The sequence below is a fragment of the Phaenicophaeus curvirostris genome, chromosome Z, assembly GCF_032191515.1.
Source record: "Phaenicophaeus curvirostris isolate KB17595 chromosome Z, BPBGC_Pcur_1.0, whole genome shotgun sequence".
In the NCBI taxonomy this organism is placed as follows: Eukaryota; Metazoa; Chordata; class Aves; order Cuculiformes; family Cuculidae; genus Phaenicophaeus; species Phaenicophaeus curvirostris.
The window spans coordinates 16,474,952-16,495,068 of NC_091431.1; the positions used below are offsets into that span (position 1 = coordinate 16,474,952).

Below are 20,117 nucleotides of genomic sequence, written 5' to 3' on the forward strand. Positions count from 1 at the left end.
GGGTTTTTCCTGGGGTGCGATCCCGATGTGGACCCCAGTGCTGCAGAGTAACACCAGTTTTCCAGATGCACATATCTGGGAGACATCACCTGGCCATTCTTCTGCCAATCTCCATCCATGGAACACCTGTGGTGTTTTGAGGAAACACTTCAAGAAAACAAAGGTTTTAAAGGAGTGGATTTAGGTGGCTTCTCAGCCACCCTTTTAGTTCTGTTTTCTGTTATTCCATTATTAGTACTGGTTTACCATGCTTTCAGTAAAACGATGTTAATTTTTGCCTTTTAGTGTGATTTTTTGCTAGTTTTCCAGACAAAATTTTTTTCATATTTAGTTGTGATGTCTACTTCTTCTATTTGTTTGTGTGACATTACAAATTCTTTCAAAATTAATTTCAATCCATGGAAATAATTAACCTTTTCTTTCTTAAATTTTGGTCTTAATTTTATGCCATTTTGGATTATTTTGTCCACATGAGCATTATTTATTAGAGAGCAATTAATATTCTTCTTAGACTGTTCTCCTTTAGCAAGAATTAAGGTGTAAAGGAACGAAAAGTGAGGCTGTTGTTACATGCAGGTAAGTGGCTGGTCAGCAAAGTGGTTTAAATGAATTTCCTGCCTAAGGAGAGGTGGATTTCTTTAGAATTGTTTTAATTTGTTGGTCTTAACTGTGCACAAAAGTTTAATGTAATGCTGATTTGAATCACTTTTTTTTCCTGATCTGTCTTCTAGCTTTTTCTTTTTGTGGTCTGGAACTTTGAGCTCTACATGATACCACTGGCTTTGTTGTTGCTGCTGGCATGGAACTACTTCTTGATCATATCAGGGAAAGATAACAAGCAACATGATACAGTAAGTCTTCTCTACTTCAAGCGTATGTGTCCTTTTCTTTTTTTTAACTAGATAAAATTTTGTAACTGAGTTTAAACTTGACATCTTTTTGAAAATGTCTTGGTTCACTATGTTCGATGGACAATTTTCCCACCTGCAATTTAATTTTTCTCCAGCTGTCCGATAAATGTGTCTGGTTTTGTTGAAAATGTCGTGTAAAAATATAGTGGAACATGTGCTATCCTCAGAATCTGGTCTATGTGGGAGCAGAGATGAGAGGCTTATTGGTCAGGAGAAGGCAAATTCTTTGAAAATGATTTTGTGTGGCTAAGTCCGTATGTTGCATTTTTTATTTCACATATTGAAGTTGAAGGTTAACTGATTCCAGTTTGTTAACAGTTTCAGAATGTATCACATTTTATTGGATTTCACAGTTTATCATTAATATGTTACCATTCATTGAGCTCAATATAAGCCTTTTCTGATTTTCTTCTCCTCATCTAATGCCATAATTTAATTAAATGTACATAGTTTGGATACAAAGCAGCAAACACTGATAACTGATATTTATTAATAATAAAAACATGGTTCAGGTTTTCAGTAGTACTTAACAAAATTGAAATTGTGTTCTATGCCGTGCAAATTTTTTTTATCCAGATGTCTTAAGGCTTCTGTGTGTATTTTATAGCTTATTAATTTGATATTTGTATAAATATTCGTAACCCAAAAGCTGTCTAGAATATTATGATCTGCATGAATAACTGGATGGGTGAAGAAGACCCAAAATGGTTTAGATAATTGGTCTCAGAGGACAGTGGTTGATGAAGGTAGGTAAGAAACAGAGTAACACAGTGCCCAGGGACCTGTACTGTCTAACATCTCTATCAGTGGCCTATAGGAGGTGACAGGGTGCACTCTCTTCCCATGTTTTTGGGTGTCACCAGGTGTATGGGACCAGTTGATGCACTGGATCTGCCAGATCTGAGTCGGACGGAGAAATGAGCCGATAGGAACCTTACAAAATCCAAGAAGCAGAAATGTGAAATCTTGCTCTTGGGAAAGAATAATCCCTTGCAGTGATACAGGCTGGGGAATGATTGTTTGGGTAGAAGCTATCTAAACTGGGCCTGGGCATCCTGGAAGACAGTAAGGTCAGCAGTGTGCCCCAGCAGGAAAGAAGCCTACTAGCACCTTGGGCTGCCTTAACAAAAGCACAGCCAGTGAAGTGAGAGAAGCGATTAACCCCTCTGCTCAGCACTTGTTAGACTACATAGAATCATAGAATGGTTTGTGTTGGAAAGGAACTTAAAGATCATCCAATTCCACCCCACTACCACAGACAGGAATGCCTCCTACTGGATCAGAATAGTGATCCTTCCATATCTAGAACAGTATCCAGTTTGGGGCACCTCAGTCTAGAAAGACATTGATTAACTTGAGTGAGTTCAGCAGAGGGCTGGCAGGATATTGAGGAGGCTTGAGCACATACCATATAAGCAGAAGCTGTGGTAGGTGGGCCTGAAAAACCTGGAGAACAGAAGACTTAAGAGAAACTGAACAGCAGCCCTCTCCTACCTAGAAGTTCTTAAGAAGGTGGAGCTGTGCTCTTCAGAGATGTGTGGTGGAAGAAACAACAGGCAAAAGGAATGAAAAGAGGTTTAGATTGGAGAACACAGTAAGTAGTGGAAGAGGTTCCCCAGGGAAGTTGTGCAGTTGCTGTTGGAAGTTTTCAAGTCTTGACTGGATAAAGCCCTGAACAAAGCACCTCAGGCTGACCTCACTGAGGTCCCTTTCAGCCTGAATGGTCCCATGAACCTAGTGTTTAGCAACTGCAATTATTAGCTGCCAAAGGAACTGATAGACTCTAACCCTGGCACTAGTATTACCTGTCCACTTCACTAAAGCTGTTAGAATGCCAAGGGTCATTTAAAATAAAGGGTAGGGGTGACAAAGGTATTCATTAATGCCAAAGGTTGTCAGATTTATGGGAAAAGCCTAAGATCAAGATTTAAAAGATACATTACTTAGATCACAGCCCTTGGTCTCCTGCTGCCTGAAATGCTTACAGCTTCTCAACCTGAAGATTTCATGAGTAACTGTTATCCATTGTGAAAGAAGAGATTTCATTTGTGAGCTGCAACATGCTTCATTTCTCTCTGAAATACCTCCTGCTTGTGAAGATTAGTTGGGTCATGTAACTTTTCTAACAAAGTAATGGAGCTATTGATGGGCTTTCTGTTGAGGACACCAAATACTGCTCTAAATTTTTCCTCTTGCTGAGATTGCTACAGACCAAGCTATACAGCTTTCATCAACTGGTCATATTCTTCCCAAATATTTGATAATTGTGCTATTAATTACTATTTTTTGTTTAGATGTATCAAAAATAAGATGGAATCTCCTTTTTAATCAATTGAGCTTGTTTGTCATCACGGTGAGCATCTGTCTTGTATGAAATGATCTGCAGGCTTATTGGATGCCTTTCTAATTAACTCACAGATCTTCAGTAATATCATGAGTCCTTAGCTCAGGTCATTAGCAGAGTATCATTAGATTAGGAGTAATTTAAATATTTCTGTTTTCCTATGCAGAGTGTAAATATTAACTAAATTAATTAAGTAGTGTTTCCTAGTGGCTAGAAAATGCTTTAAGATTCACATGATCCAGCTTCTGTTCCCAGGTCTCCAGAGATTTCTTGTGTGCCTCAGTGAAATCATTGACTACTTATCATAGGAATAGTGTCTGTCTTTAGAAGTTTCTTTGAAATCCTCAAGCTAACAGTAGGACAAAAAGATAAATATACTTGTTAACTTTTTTTACTTAATTAAGACATTAGAAGTGTAGTTAAAATTTGTATGCATATTATACTTCTGTAAAATCTATAAAAATACTTAAATTTGAGACCTTCAAAAGTAGCTCAGAAGAGTTCTTTTCCATTGTAACATGCCTACAAGAAAAAAAATAATCAAAATACAGGCACTAAGGATTGCACTCTTCTGCAGGTCAATGAAGTAGTCACAGCTGAGTTTCTGCATAGACACAGCAGATAGGCCAGGTTTAACTCAGCCATGTTTGACTGTGTCTTTAGAAAAGGTATCATCTGTTGTGTCCTCTTGGGCATCAATTTCTTCAGAATTATTTGGAACTTAATTTCTTGTGGAATAATTCACTTACCAAGCAATCTGCATTATTCTCTCATAACATGATCTTGTGCTGCTCATCTGAGTGCCAATATGATTAATGTCCCATGCACTCTGACTCCTAATAAATTACACAGGGCCCAACACAAAAAACCTGGACTGTGTCTATAACTTTTTTGTTTAACAAATTAAGGAAATCAGTGATGCTTCACAATCGTTCCCTTCTGAGCTGACCCCCAGCTGCACACAGTGCTGACAATGCTCAAAGCTGTTCTATCAAGCATTTTCTGAAAGGCTGCTAAGGATCTCCATCAGCTTGACTTTCACATCTTCTACTGACAATAAAGTGGTTCCTTTGAGCACTGACGGTATCGTTGGGAAGAGGTAGGAACTGTGGGGAGATAGGTCTGGTGAACAGGGTGGATGATCAAGCACATGGATGATGTTGTTATTAGTGAAAAACTTCTTCACAGGCAGTGCTGAGCAGGCTGGCACGGTGTCTGGGTGTGAACTCATTGTTCACTCTTGCACACTGATATTTTCTGACTGAGAGTAAGAAAATGTCTCTATTTGAACATGCGTCCACTCACACTGAGAGAAGCAGCTGATCTGAACTTTGCCTCCCTGTAACAGGTCAGAACATATATAATATGTTTTTCTCTCCTCCAACACTCGTGGTTCCTGAGCCATAGGATTAGTCTTGCTTTTGTGTCAGACCTTGAACGTGCAAGTCCTTTTTTGAAATAAAAGTGCAATATACACTTTGGAACCCCAAGTGTATTTTCTAATTAGAGACAAGTCTATTGGAAAGTCCAGCAGAGATGAAGGAGCACATTAGGCATTACTGCTTTCAAGGATTCTGCTGGATTCTCCTTCTAGGATTGGTCATCATTGTAGTTTTAGTCAAACACAGGCACAAACTTCAAAAAGAACAATGGATTCCATATCTTCTATACATTCAGATCAATATTAGTTGTGTTTCTTAAAGATAGTCTTTGATGAAATATAAACTCTTGCATTAAATGTTGGTGTAAATGGATGTAGATAGATGGAGATGTAGTGGATGGTTCTCTAAAATGCACCTAGGGAGTTAAGAACTGATCTAAAACGAATGAACTTCTGGCATCAAATCACAAGGCAAGTATAAAAAAAAACCCAATAAATGTTTCCTTCCTGTATTAAACAAGGAAAAAATTATTAAAATGTCATCCTGAATGCCTTCCTCTGAATTCTGTAGTAAAGTTTTTGCCTGATGCTTACCTAGCTGCTTTCTCCAAGGATCCTTGCACTTACAATCTTACTTCCAAATATCTGACCTCACAAAGTAAATTTTTAGCACAACTGCTGTTCTCATATTAAACCATCACCCCTTAAACAGACAAGACTAGAACTGTGTGGATCATACTGCTTTTTTTTTTTTTTTCCCCAGCCTTTTTCCCAGCATCTTTTTCACATCCTTTGAGGGAGAGGAGAGGTATCAAGTGCTGCCACTTTTCTATCCCCACTGCCCACTGCTCCTTGTCACTTGCACTTGATCTGTGTGGATGGGAGCGGCAAAGAAGAGCTGCTCCCTACTGTCCCTGTACCTGTGGCAAACATAGCAGAGCATGGCATGGTGATAGACTGCTCGTGATGCTCAGGGAGAACAAAGGTGTAGGGAGAGCAAAGAACTGACTTATTTCATAGCAGCCTTGACTATTTAGGGACACCAGGACACATCTCACAATAGATGGATACACAGAAATGTTCACCCCATATAGCAGTAATTGAAAGACTTCTAGAAATATCCAAACTATCAAGAATTATGCTGGGCATTAAAGCTTCTTTTCAGTCTTTTTAAGAAGCTACTTAATATTTTGATGTTTTCAAATGTGTTCTATAAAAAAAAAGCTCACTTTTACAGCTTGGAGAAAACAGCAGCACTGCTGTCTGGGGTCTTTTTTTTCACTTCTATTTCTAAGCAAATGTCACAGTTATTAGAACTGCATTAAGTTGGTGGAAAAAAAATCTCTGGGTTTTATTTTTTCAGCTTTTCTACTTCAGACTGTGTTCTGACTGCCTGCTGGAGCTGCCTAACTTAAGGAATGGTCAGATAATCCCTCAAAGAGATTAAAGATGTTCCCATTCTCCAGCTGTTCTTGTCCCCTTCCCTGAGATGAAACAGTTGAAAATGTGGTTGGAGTGTGTTGTATTACAGACGAAGCCTGGTTTGCATAGTTATCAACTGATTTTTTTTTCTCAGTGTATGTAAGCCTGATTTCCACAATTAGGATAAATGGTGATAGTCTTTCAGATGTTGAGTCTCTATAAGAGACACACTGGAGACCGGTGATGAGTGCTGTTCCTCAAGGATAGGTACCGGGACTAATGTTGTTTAGTATCTTTGTCACAGACAGGGACAGTGGGATTGAAGGCAGCCTCAACAAGTTTGCCAGCAAAACCAAGCTGTGTGGATCAGTCAACACACTGGAGGGGAGGGGTGCCATCCAGAGGGACCTGGACAGGCAGGAGAGGTGGGTCTGTGTGAACCTTATGTTGTTCAACAAGGCAAAAGTAAGGTCCTGCACTGAGATTGGGCAATCCCAAGCACTATTACAGACTGGGGGCAGAACGGATTGAAAGCAGCCCTGAGGAGAAGGTCTTAGGGGTGCTGGTGGATGAGAAGCTTGGCATGAGCTGGCAATGAATGAGTTTTGAGGTCCCTTCAAATCCAAACCATTCTATGTTACTATGATCTCCTCTGGTGACACTGAAAGTACTTGTTCTTTCTTGGCTAAATAGGTAGCAAATAGCCATTTCTGCTTCCATTCTGCCATTGAGGAACAAGGGCTGGAAAAGGAGTGGACAGATCCGGCAGGTCAACAACCAGTTGCACAGTGGTTATTGACAGCAAGGACTCAGTTTTTACAACTATGTGATCCTCCTTGAGGACTGAGTACTGCTAGGAAGAAGCAACATCTACCTCAATAAATGAGGCAAAATCTTCTTTCCCAGAAGTCTGGCTAACCTGATAAGGGGAGCATTAAACTAGAAGTGATGGAGGAGGGAACTGATGATGGCACACAATAACTTGAGGAGGTGATGGTCTGAGTTGGCAAGCAAAGTGTGCAAGGTAGACAGGAGAGACCACAAAACCAACAAGATGGGGCAGAGGGGGCCCACCCTAGGGGGAGGCACAGATGAGGGATTGCTGCTGTGGAAGAAGTTCTCACACCTTCTCTGAGAATACGGTGTGCCAGGGCATCTTTCCTGCATTGGTGCCTGTGCATTAGTGTGCACAGCACAGAAACCAGCAGTAGTTAGGAGGCCCATTTGCACCAACCTGCAGGCATGATCACAGAGACACAGTGCAATTGCTCTCACAACCATCATGCAATGGGTACACACTGGAAGGAACTCAACAATGCATATAAATACTGAAGGGAACAGAAGAAGAGAGAGGCAGACAATTCTCAGTGGTGCCCAGTGACAGGACAGTATCCATGGGCACAATCCATGAGGTGAAATTCCAAATGAACACAAGAAAGTGCTTTTACTGTAAGTGTGGTCATGGCCAGGACCAGGTTGCTCACAGAGGTTACGGAGTCACTATAAAAGGAATTATTCAAGATCTTATTGAACACGGTCCTGGGCAACTTGCACAAAGGTGAACTTGTTTGAGTAGAGTTGTCTCTATCAGCCTCTGACACTCTGGCTCTCTGACTGAAGATATTAATCTTTTCTCTTTTTGTTTACGAAGACTTGTAGTGATAGGACTAGGGGCAATGGGTATAAACTGGAGAGAGGCAGATTTGGACTAGACATAAGGAAGAATTTCTTCACCATGTGAGTGCTGAGACAATGGAACAGGTTGCCCAGGGAAGCTGTGGATACCCATCCCTGGATTCAAGGATTCAATGGATTCAAGGCCAGGTTGTATGGAGCCCTGGACAGCTCTGATCTAGTGGGAGGTGTCCTTGCCCATGGCAGGGGGGTTGGAACTAGATGATCTTTAAGGCCCCTTCCAACCCAAATTATTCTATGATTCTACAGTTTTCTCCTTTAGGTCTACTATTTCTTAGGGTTTTTTCCAATTAAGTTAAAATTTTATATAATAACAATGCATGTGCCTGGAGTAACCTGTGAGTGTTCTTCTGCAGTATGGAGAGGGGATTTCATCAGTTCACATCCTGCATTTATAGTTAATACTTGGAGTCTTTAAAGAAATAGTAAATAGCTAATTTCCTCTTGAAGTTTCAAGCTGCACGTCATTGCATAGAAAATGATGGTGAGCAGCTGGAAGTTAATGTGCCGTGCGCAAATTCTTATGAATCTGTATAATAGAGTAGACACTCATATTATTAATCTTGTAAGAGTGATGCAAAATGGCACAATACCTTTTTTAATTTCGTTGGAAACTTTTTGTGAAATATGCATTGATGACATAAGTTTCTGGAGTATATGTTTCTTTTAAATGTCAGAACTGGAAGAAGATAGCATGGAATTTTGAGAACCGAAGAAATATAACTAGGGGTAAGGATAACCCTTCACTTTGAGATTTTAACCAGTTTCTGTAGGTACTTTATATATAATTGTCCAATATTATATGCATACTCTGATTTTTTAATTATTTTTATGCGTTTTCTGGGAAAGGGGAACTACAGGAAAGATTGGAAGGGCCCTTTACAGAGAGCACAGGGATAAGGCAGCAGGGAATGGCTTGCAGATGAATGAAGGAAGATTGAGATGAGATCTTAGTAAGAAATGTTTTGCTCAGAGGATGCGGAGGCCCTGGCCCAGGCTGCCCAGAGCACTGGTGGTTGCCCCATCCCTGGAGGTGTTCAAGGCAAGGTTGGATGGGGCTTGGAGACCCTGATCCAGTCAGAGGTGTCCCTGCCCATGGCATGGGGTGGAACTGGATGGGCTTTGGGGTCCCTTCCAACCCAAACCATTCCATGATTCTATTACGAATGGGAAGGAGGATGCTTAGGAATATGTCCATTTCACTGGATTCTTTGTTTCCTCAGGAAAGGGTGGTAAGCATGATGAATTGAGTTAGTTATGCAACCTCAGCTCAGCTGCCCCTAGAAGAGCTTTTCTGATAAAATTTGATCACTCACTTCTTTGGGCAAGGAAGCACTGTCTGTCAGAGCTTTTGGTCAAATTGTTGCTGCTCCTGTTAGGGGCAGAGAGAGCCACTTTGCTGTACAGTCAATACAGGAACCAGCCCCATCAGGAAAGTGCCTTACTCTACGTGTTCCACCAAAAACCAATTAACCAAGTAAATAAACAAGGTCCTAACCTGGGGTTTTTGTGTTTCTTCACATTGTAGTCTGAAAGCACAGTCTGTCAAGTTCTTAGTTAAAAGATTTTCAATAAGTTTCATCTCTAGATGAATACAGGACAAACACCAAGTGCTTCATATCCACTGCCTGTGCAGTCCTAAGGTTGTTTGTGCTTGAAGTCACAGAACCATAGAATCATTGAATGGTTTGGGTTGGAAAGGGACCTCAAAGTCCATGCAGTTCCAACCTCCTGCCGTGGGCAGGGACACCTCCTACTGGATCAAGGTGCTTGAACCCCCATCCAACCTGGCCTTGAACACCTCCAGGGATGGGGCAGCCACCGCTGCTCTGGGTAATGTATGCCAGGGCCTCGCTACCCTCACAGAAGAGAATCCAGAAATCTTCTCCTGTCTAGGAGTCAGCAGTGATTCCTAGCTGAGGACTAAATTCTGGCTGTGATTTTATGGGAAAGGTCAATATCATTGTCCCTGTGTTCTAGCTAGAGAGCATCTGGAATATTTCATTGTACGATGTGATATAAAAGGATGTTGTCAGTTTGGCAATCACATCTTGATTTTGTTTTGACTGCACTTGCTTGAGGAGTTTTATGTTGGGTCTGATACCAACAGCAACAGCCATCAAATCTCCCAAATCTGAGGGTAGGTGGGTTAGTACAGAATTAGGCACAGGACAATGTGTGTGTAAAACTGGCCTGCTTTATGGCACCTGTGTAAGTATGGAAAATATTGTTGCTTTTATAGAATGATTTTTGATGTTATGCAGAAAGGGTTTTACCCCATATTTGCTAACACCTAACTAGATTTGTTGTCACAGTTCAGCCCCAACCTGGCTAATTTCACTGGCTATAAAACTGTGCAGCTGGGATCTTAATTCTCTTCCCCCCACACCCCACTCCCAGGGACAGGGGAAATAAGATGAAAAAGACTTGCAGGTTGGAATCTAAAATTACAGCTTTAATGAAAGAAGGAGAAGGAGAAGGAGAAGGAGAAGGAGAAGGAGAAGGAGAAGGAGAAGGAGAAGGAGAAGGAGAAGGAGAAGGAGAAGGAGAAGGAGAAGGAGAAGGAGAAGGAGAAGGAGAAGGAGAAGGAGAAGGAGAAGGAGGTAACGAAATATATACAAGTATGTGAGATTGTGCCCCACCCCAGCCCTTGGTGATTGCATCCCCACAGGCACTGCAGAGCAGACATGAGGGAAAGAGTCCAGGCTGGGAAGAGCCAGGCTCAGAACTGCATTCAGGAATGCACTGATCCAGGATCAGGAGCAATTGGACAGATGAGGTCCTTGCTGGATGTTGGTCATCGCAGGAAAGGATGAGCCCCTTGTGGTCTCTCAATTTTATAACAAGTATGAGGTGAATGGGATGGAATCCTCTGCTGACCAGGTTGAGGTCACCTGTTCTGTTTGCCCTTCCCTGCAGGTTCCAACTTTTCTACCAGCTCGAGGACAGCCTTGGTTACTGTAGGGACAAGCGTAAACATTGGCCTTTCTGCATACTGGTGCCCTGTGTTGTCACTGCCAGAGAGAAACTGTCTGAAAAAACGTGCCGTTTTCTTTCAGAAAATGAAGTTACTTAGGTGAGACTGAGTTAGAATCACAAAGTTTACTCTAATTTAGCTCAAACCACACTTGTGTCCCCCTCTGCACCTTGAAATAGAAAGTAACTCTCATTCTGTTTCTGCTTGGGCCAGATGGTGATTGGCACATCACTGCGAATGGTGCAGCAACGTCCATGAGCTTTTTGCAAAGCATGCAGTCTGCTTTGCTTTTACCAAATTAATCAGAATCGCAAACTTGCTCTCCATTTGTTGCAATTAATAAAATAAGTTGTAAAGGCTTTTGCAAACAGGTCATCATCTGTCTGCATGTCAGACTGTCAGAGCACAAAGACCACCAGCAACACACGCCTGAATATTAAGTATTCTGTCTTCATGCTACTGTTTGTTCTTTCTACACAATCCATATAGAGTCAGGGACAAAAAACACCCCATAGCCTCCCTGTGGGACAAGGTATGGGTTTTTTTAATAAATCAGAAAAGAAACATGAAAATGTCAGCTTAATCAAGCATTTAAATTTTATTAATCAAGTCTAATTTTTATGAGTGCAAATAATCGCTGAAGCTGGACAAATTTGCTCTAGATTGCATCAGAAACATAATTTTAATATTTAATGGCCTGCTGAATTTAAATGGAGAATTATCTTTATGAAACATGCTCTTCATAATTTGCCATTAAATGGGAAATGAACAAATCAACATAAATCTTACATAAAGGTTATTTAACTAAATGTTGGTGCTATAAATATTTTAAATGCATTATGCCCTAATTTAACAGTCACACGCTGCACTATGTATAGGTACAGGTTGGGCAGGAAGTATTTCTCTTTTGAACTATAACGGAGTGTAAATCTGCAAGTGATGGTCTGGGCTACAGCTTAAAGAGGTGTTTAGTACCACAGCTAGAATCCCCGCGTCAGAGCTGTACACATAGGACCAGAGTATAGAGTAATTCTTTTCTCAAACTTCACATGGCTCGTCCAAGTAGCGGATACAGAACCCAAGTGCACTACAGAATTGCAATATTTTGGCTGGGCTTGATTGCTTGAAGATAAAACCAAAACTCCACCCTATTTAACTCCATCATTTGAAAAATATAGGGATTTTTTCTATCATAAATCAATTGATTTTTTAAACTTAAATTTTGCCATATTTATTTAAAATATAGTCTTCCAATATTGTGGGCATCTAAAATAAAATTGAGGTTCACTGCTCATATATGGTTTTTTTTTTCTGTGAGATTGTTTTAATGAGTTTTATTTTGCATTTACATGGCAACACTTGACAGGTTGCAGTGGCTATCATAAATAATCAATATCATATAAATTAATACCAGGTTCTTTTCTATGAAAAAATCCCATAGACATATGAGATTTTTATTCATATTTGGTTTGGTTTTCTTCTGGTTTAGTGCAATTCAGCCTAGACTTTAAGAACTTCGGGATTGAAGAGCAGTTTTTATGAATTTACCAAAATGTATCTATACTCGGAAAAAAATACGTATTTAAGTGAAATTACAATAATCTGTGTATTACATACATTCTTACATTGTCATGGTTTCACACACAAAAAATACACAACACAGTTTTTTTCTACCAGAAAGCTTGTCGACTCCAAATTTAAATGTAATAGACTGTGTCAACTGACAAAGTGGAAATTATTTGGATAAATGCCGCTTTGTAGGAGAAGTATATATGGTCCTATTGGATTCTGAAAACTACTTGAAGTAGTAAGAACAGAGGAAAATGGTCTTGAGAAATTGTGTTTTTAATAAGATAGATTATTGTGGAGTTTTACCCAAGAATTACAGCTCACAACATTTTGTTACAGAATTATTTTTAATAGTCCTGCAAAGTGAACTTGCCATTGATATTTAGCCAAGGAAAGAATGGGGTTTTTTTGTTGTTCTGCTGAACTAAGAATAAAGCATTCTGAGAGATCTGACATTTCAAGCGTACAGTACATATCAAAGCCTTTAGGTGGAGACACACTTCAAATAAACACCTCATATTCGGTTCACTGTGCATTGTGTAAATATAAGAAAGAGCTAAAATAAATGATAAGCAAGTATTGGAAGAAATATAGAGAAAAAGGCCCAGTACATGTGCCATTTTATGTTAAAAATGACTTAGTCTTGACTGCATTGGCAACTGAACATTGAGGGCACATAAAGCTGACAGCAGGAAAAAGGTTACATGTTCTAGTATAATAAACTGTATTTACTGCCTGTGCATGTTGCCAAGAAATTTATTATACTGCAAATAAAAATTCTGTTGTTGATATTACAGAACTATGTGTAATCAGTAGCATGCATCACAAGGCGTCTGATAGCCATATTAAAGTCTCATTTCCTATTAAGATCCAGGCTAAATTACAACAGAAGCACTTCTCAGAATAAGCTAACAGAATGCATTCTTCAAAGAGAAATAATCGTATTTCAGTGTCTCTGTAAAAATCAGGAAGTATTTTAGCAGTAAAGTATTAGTACTTCTTGGATTTAGCCTTCTGTCTTCCGTACTGCAGCGTATCCAAACTTACTGGCAACCTTATCACACTAATTATTATTACGTCTAGTGGTTCAGTTATCTTGATGATTGCTGCAGATTAAATACCCCAAGGTCAAAGCATTAATAGTATAAACCAGGATCAGTTGTATTCCAGATATACTACACAGTCTCATATCAGAATCTGTTAATTTTATTTTTATTTTCTTTATGAATGTGGTACAAAAAAGGTGGGCAATTTCATCAAGCTGTATCTCCTGTAAAGTTTCTCCTCAATAATCCCATGAAAGGAGCAGACATCCTGTTGTGAAAATGAGCACAAAACTGCTGCTGTAGCAGGCTTATTGGCAACAGACATCTTTGTTTCAGCCCGAAGTACCTGGAAATGACCTGAGAGAGCCCCACTGGTTTTACACATGTTTCTCCACTATGCACACAGCACAACTTACATTTACTTGTTACGTTTACACATAAATACGAACTGAGTGGCACACAAACATATGGTACAGTTTGTGTCCAGACAGTACAAACAAACATGAAATCCATACTGTCCCGAACAGTCCAATTCTGATCACATTCATTGTGCATCTAAAATACATTTAATTTGGAACCAACACTCATTCTCCATTTTAATTTGTCTTATGAATGTTATACCTACATGTGAAAGTACAAGTGTCAGCAGATATTTTGACGGTGTCATGTGTGATGCTGCATAAAAAGTGTTTCTTTTGTATTTTCTGTGAAACCACTTCTGTTTGAAGAACTATATCACACAAGATATAAGCAAATCTAGAGGAATGTTAATGACAGGGGAGGGTACAAGTTGCTTTGCATTAAAGAAAAGTGTTAAGGTAATAGTCATCAGGGTCATCTACAGAGGTAGTGCGTCTTATTTTTTCTTTATTTTGCATATTAGTGTAGAACAGATATTTGATGTCATTAAGATGTAAAGATACTGGTGTATCTTCTGTGCAGGTGTTTCTGTTGGATCAGCCAAAAAACTTAGAAGACAATCCATTGAGTGATCTGTGGTTTGTACGTTTTGTATGAAAAACAGAAGGCTGATACTAAGAGACAAGGACCTGGTGTTAAAAGTGGTGTCAAGTTATGATGGGTCATTTTTCCAGTCTTTAGATTCAGGAGGTGTTTTAAATTTCCCTACAATCATGGGGTTTTCATTTAATATGCTTGTAAATAAATGGAATCTAACCATGCTTTGCAGGTGTTGAGGTTGGAAATCAAAATGTATTATTGACTCTGAAGTCCTGTCCTGTTCATTAGTCAATAGATCATCTATAGAATTAAGTGCAAGGTGTACTTAGCTATCAGCTTCATCAGATGACTATGTTCTAGCCTCCCATTCTATTTGTTTGGGTTTCTTCGATGCGCCAGTGTGGTGGTTGTTCTTCCTTCAGCAACTTGGTGTGATGTAGCTGCTGCTACTGCAACAGAACAGAGGCTCCTCTGATCACCCACAATCATCAATTGCACAATATTTATAGACTGAGTTGCTCAGAGGGGGTTGGAATGGATCAGGAACAATGGCAGTACACAGGAATTAAACTGAATGCTCCTTCTGATTAATAAGCTTTTAATAAGGCTGTTCTGCACATGAAGAATCCTACTTTGCAACATTTAAATGTCTTCTGCTTACTGTTTGGCTGTGGAGTAGCTGACCTGCTTTATATGAGGCGATCTAGGCGTGTTTTTTAAAATGTCATATATATTAGAATTACATTCAAGGGACAGTACCAAGAAACAGGTTCTTTCAAGACATTCTACCACTATGAGGCATACAAGTCTATGACAAGTGACATTACAGAAGGTCATGTCACTTTTAACTGCTTGCATTAGATCTTTCTGATTTCCCTAGTGCCTTTCCTTTGTTTGATTAATACTACTTGATTTCAAGCAAAGTATCGGAAGGCACCATTTAGAGTGAGCACTCTAGGGGTAATCTAAGATATTTTGCCATAGAACTTTTAATAAAATAACTCCTAATGTGTCTTTTTATCTCCATATGTTTTTTCCTGTCCTCCTTCTTTCTTCTCCCTCCTTCCCTGCCTTCTCCTTTCCTACATCACCCCTCCCCCAGAAACGATGTTTGACACAGTGATCCGAAAAACTACTGTGTTCCTTCAAACCAGACCAGCACATGTGCACTTTATTTGAATAGCAACGAGGCAGAATCAAAGGAAGAAAAATTCCATTGTGCATGTGCTTCCTACAGTATTCTTACTACAAGTTTAAACTGAATTCTGTTGCTTAGATTCATGGTACCTTTCTTGAACAACATTGCTCTTTTTCTGCAGAAATATATTGTACTTCAGTGTTCAGCTTTTGTGAGGCTTCAGCATACGGATTCGTCATCTATCACAAGATTATGAAGAATCTACTTTCCTTGTTTTCATTTATGTCAAAGTTCTGAAAACACTAGGTTTTGTGGTTTAATAAATTTTATTATTGTGTCCCTATTGTCTGAATGTTTATGGGGGTTTTTTTGTTTAAGTCTTCTTTTGAATTTCTAGACAAGTGAAAACATGGGCTATGTTTGATGTAACTTAAGGCATCATTTATGCAGCTTGGGAATAAGAACAGTCTTAACTACATTTTATTTTGCTACAATAATTGAATTGTTTTCCTTTCCAGACAATTCAGTACTCTGAAACTCAGTGTAATTGATGATATGACTAACCTAGAACAAGAGCATAGGCTGGTAGTGGCTTTTGAATTAAAAAATGAAATGGGGGAGGAGGAAATCTGGGCTCATTTCTGGGCTTCAAGAGATTTCAAAGGACTTTTTGTGTCCTTTGAACAAGTTAACATTTAGCCACACTATAGCAGCCAGTAAAGTAGTTTGAGATCATTAGATGGGGAAGGAAAACAAATATGAGTTTGAAATATTATTATCAGGATAATTTAGAGTGGGTATTTTTATGCAAGTGATTTCAGTGAGGTGCCATCATCAGTAACAACTTTAGAGTTTTCCTATTCAGCTAATTGTCTCCATGCTAACTTTAGTGCTTATGTGAGACAGGCATTCTGGTGCTCAATCCTGTCAAGGCAAGGAATTTCTAGATGTACATAAAAGAGCTCTTTAAGTGTCTAGGGAACATTAATGTTGAAAAGAAAGAGACCTGGCGAGTTTAGTCAGCTCAGGCGTAGGCAGTAACTGAGTCAACAGATTCAGGTTTACACCTTGGGCTTTAGTCACCTAATGATATAATTACGAACTTCTTTGCGTGTCGCAAAACTGATTTAAGAGTGCTTCCACCTTGCTGCAGTCCTTAACAGTTTGGTTTGGTCCTCTCTTCTCCATTCACTATTTTCTCAGAGAGCTGATGCTAGCATTTCTGGAGCTGCTCGGTAAACTGGAAAACTGAAACTACCCACATAAAAAGTTTTAGGATGGGTTTTGTTTGAAGAACATGATCAGTCCAATGATGTTGTTCACAGCTTAGCTCTTCAAGCACCTGGAACAGCACAGGGAAGGTGACAGTGAGCTACCAGTAGAGGAGAGAAACAAGAAGGCGATGCAGGTGCATGGGAGACAGAAAATGCCTTTGCTTTCACAGAGAAGTCCATGAAGATAGGATCTCTCAGGCACTGCGAGATGGGATGCAGACTGAGCTAAGAAGGAGATTACTAGCATTTCAGCTACATATTCTCAACATTTCTGTCTCTCTGTACTGAGGGGTGTGACCATCCCAGACTCTCTGGGCACTGTCTCTCATCGCCTTTCTTTAAGAAACGGAGCAAAGCTGGCCTCAACAGGAAACAGAGAAACTGGTGAGAGAGGCTTCTTCTTCACAGATAGAGGCTGGAGCACAGTGCTGAATTCTTTCTCACCCTGAAGGGATTCAGAAATACATCTGCCTGGATAACATCAGGTCAGAGGCTGCAGGAGATTCACTTGGTCAGGGTCCTCCTGCTAAAACTGTTCTTCTGGGCAGGAAAGACTTCAGGACTAACTGTTCCTTAATTTCTCAGGTAATACTTCCTCCTTGTGCTTTTGGATAGGCTTGCTCTTACTGTTTCTTTGTGTTTCTAGTATTTCTTTTGATTCTAAGCTCCAGGAGCAGAACTGGAGACCCTTCTGCTCCAAAGTCCCAGGCTTGCTTTTAGAGGTGTTTTGGGACTGGCTTCAAACAAGGATGAGCAGCTGAAGCTGGAAATGCATGGAATTTTGCAGCCAACTTGCCTATATGCAGAGTGCTTTACTATACATGCAGGTCAAATCAATCTATGTGGTGTTTACACTTGACATGAGTCCACATAACATGATTAACTGAGATCTCCTTCATGGTTGAGCTAACTCAGTGAAAAACACCTGATGCACATATTCTTCTTTTTTAAGATCTTCTCTCTGCTGAATTTGGCTCTTGGGTAGTGTTAAAGTCCTTTTAGACATGGATTTGGACCTGATGAGAATATCACTGCAGCTGTGTTTGGGGATTAATTATGAAGTCATAATTTTAACGTGTTGTTTTAAATGACAGGTGCACTAAACCCATTTGCAGCTTCACCTATATAACAAAGTAAATTATCATTTTAGTTGGCGGCAAGTCTGTAAAATAGGTCAAAGTGTGAGAGTTTCATATCAACGAGTTTTTCCTTCCCTTGTGCTCCTCACGCGTATTTTATGGTGCATAGTATACAGGCTTTGTATCCATAATATGACACTGGGTAGGCGGATCTATGCTGACCTTCATTATGGTTGTTCTTATAGCCTAATATGTACTTATATAAATAATGATCTAAAAAACCATATTATTTTCTGGTGATAAGGAGACATAACTTAATTTCAATTCCACCAACAGAGAATTTTCTTTGCGGAGTAGGCAGAAGACTTGATCACAGTGTTACGAGAGCAGGATTTGTGAGTTTTAAGTCTGAATCTGCCTCTGACCACCTTCAAAAAGTCTTTTAATCTCTCTGTAAAATAGATTTAATAGTGGCTTATTTCATGTTCATGGTGTGATTTGAAATTATTAATACTTGTAGAATGAATTGAATGTGTGTGCATGTTTCATAGTGTTAGACTGAAAAGACTGCTCACATGGAAAAACACATAGACTCAGCTAGCAAAGAACGCACTTATTGTATAAAACCATTACTAAGAAACACAATGCTAGTGCTAATAGAGCATATATTATATATCATTTTTGTAGATCATAAGGAGATAAACAAGTATGAATTTATTCCCAGGTTTACATTGTTAAAAAATCTCTCGGTGAATGCTGTAAATTCTATTACATATGTTGCACATTTTTGCAGGTAGCAGTAAATTTAAAGCAAGCATTTGCATGTGCTGCATAGGCACCAGTGGAGCTGACAATGGATTCCTTTAGTTAAAACAGTCACACACTGAATTTTGAATTCCCTTTTAAATACTTAAATTGTCAAGCAAGCATTTCATACAGGAAGGGGTTTCAGTTCAAAATTCCCTAATGTAGGTCAATTATATCTGTAACACTTTCCTAAATTTAAATCTCTAGATCAAGTGTTTTTTTCTAGTTGTACATTTTCCGTCTGTGTATTTATTTCAAATGTTAATAAAGTTTTCACCTGCAAAAGGTTTACAATTGACAGAACAAAACTCTTCCTTTTTGAATCATGACAACTACTACTGTTTCTGTCTGCAGGTAGTGGAGGACATGCTAGAGGACGAGGAAGAAGAGGATGACAGAGATGACAAGGTAATTATCTTTCCTAGCACTTGGGTATCTGGGGATGGGAGAATTTAGACATGACACTATTTTTACAGACAGTTAAAAAAGGAGTTGAAGTGTTTTAGTCCAGAAAATTGGACAGAGCTGTTTATCATCCTAACAATGGTACAGTGTGTTGCTGGAAAGGATAGAGGTCTATAAATCCTGCATTTTTTTCCTCCGCTTCTTGGTCCAGAGCTGGGTCAAGTATTTTTTCTGCCAGGAACAAAAATAATTCAGCCTGTCTGGAACTTGATAGCTCTTGTGAAGATAACTGCAGTGACAACTGTTTTTGAAGGACAAAAATTTGTGCTGTCTTGAGTATTACAAATAGGGCTGCACTTAAGGGGAAAAACGGTGTAAAAATAGCAACTCCATACTGGTTAAAGATGGGATATTGACATCTATAATTTTCAAAGAATTACTTGGCAGAAGAATGGTTGAAATGCTTTACACTCTGTATGACATTTAAATAATCACAATTCTCATAGACATCCACTTGATTTGGAGTTGGTACTGTGGCCCAGCGGGCTGGGAAACTGTTGCGGATCGTTCTGCTATTTGAGAAAAAGTGCTTCAGTTTGGAGGCTGCTGGTTGGGTTGAGGATTGCAGCCACAGTAAATAACAGCTCATTTCCACATCTTATTGAGCCAAGCTATGGGACTGCTTGGATTGGTTGTCCCCCAGGGAGAGGGAAAAACTGGAGAGAAGAAATTAGAATGACCTTCCACCACTGAAGTAATGGCGATCGCTGGCGGGACAGCTTTCTGGTGAGACAAGTGCAGTAAAGACAACAAGACAACCCTGTTGTTGCTGGTATTTTCATAACAGGAAGGTAATATTTGTAGGAGCAAAAAAACAAAAAAAAGGATAGGGGGAAATTTTACAAGAGCCCTGAATTAGAATACAGATGATTTTGACCTTCACAGATGCTCCTCTATTTCTGTTGTAGTAAAGCAATGGTTTTTTTTTTTTCCAAGAGGAGAAAAACAGTGTATCTTAATTTATGCCCTTGACCTTTGTTTCTAGTTGAGATGTACAGTTATATACCACTGTAAGAATTCATATGTTGGCAGCAGCATTTGAAATGTCA

At 39.4% G+C, this 20,117-nt stretch overlaps 1 protein-coding gene across 5 annotated transcripts in view; it reads left to right on the forward strand.

Annotated features, from left to right (window-relative positions):
* MCTP1 (multiple C2 and transmembrane domain containing 1) overlaps positions 1–20,117 on the forward strand; it is a 294,838-nt gene that overhangs the window by 233,943 nt on the left and 40,778 nt on the right. For all 5 annotated transcript variants that reach the window (XM_069881062.1, XM_069881063.1, XM_069881065.1 and 2 more), the window contains 2 exons: positions 732–851; positions 18,958–19,011. In XM_069881062.1, coding sequence (XP_069737163.1) covers positions 732–851; positions 18,958–19,011 — 174 coding nt within the window. The remainder of the gene's footprint in view (positions 1–731; positions 852–18,957; positions 19,012–20,117) is intronic.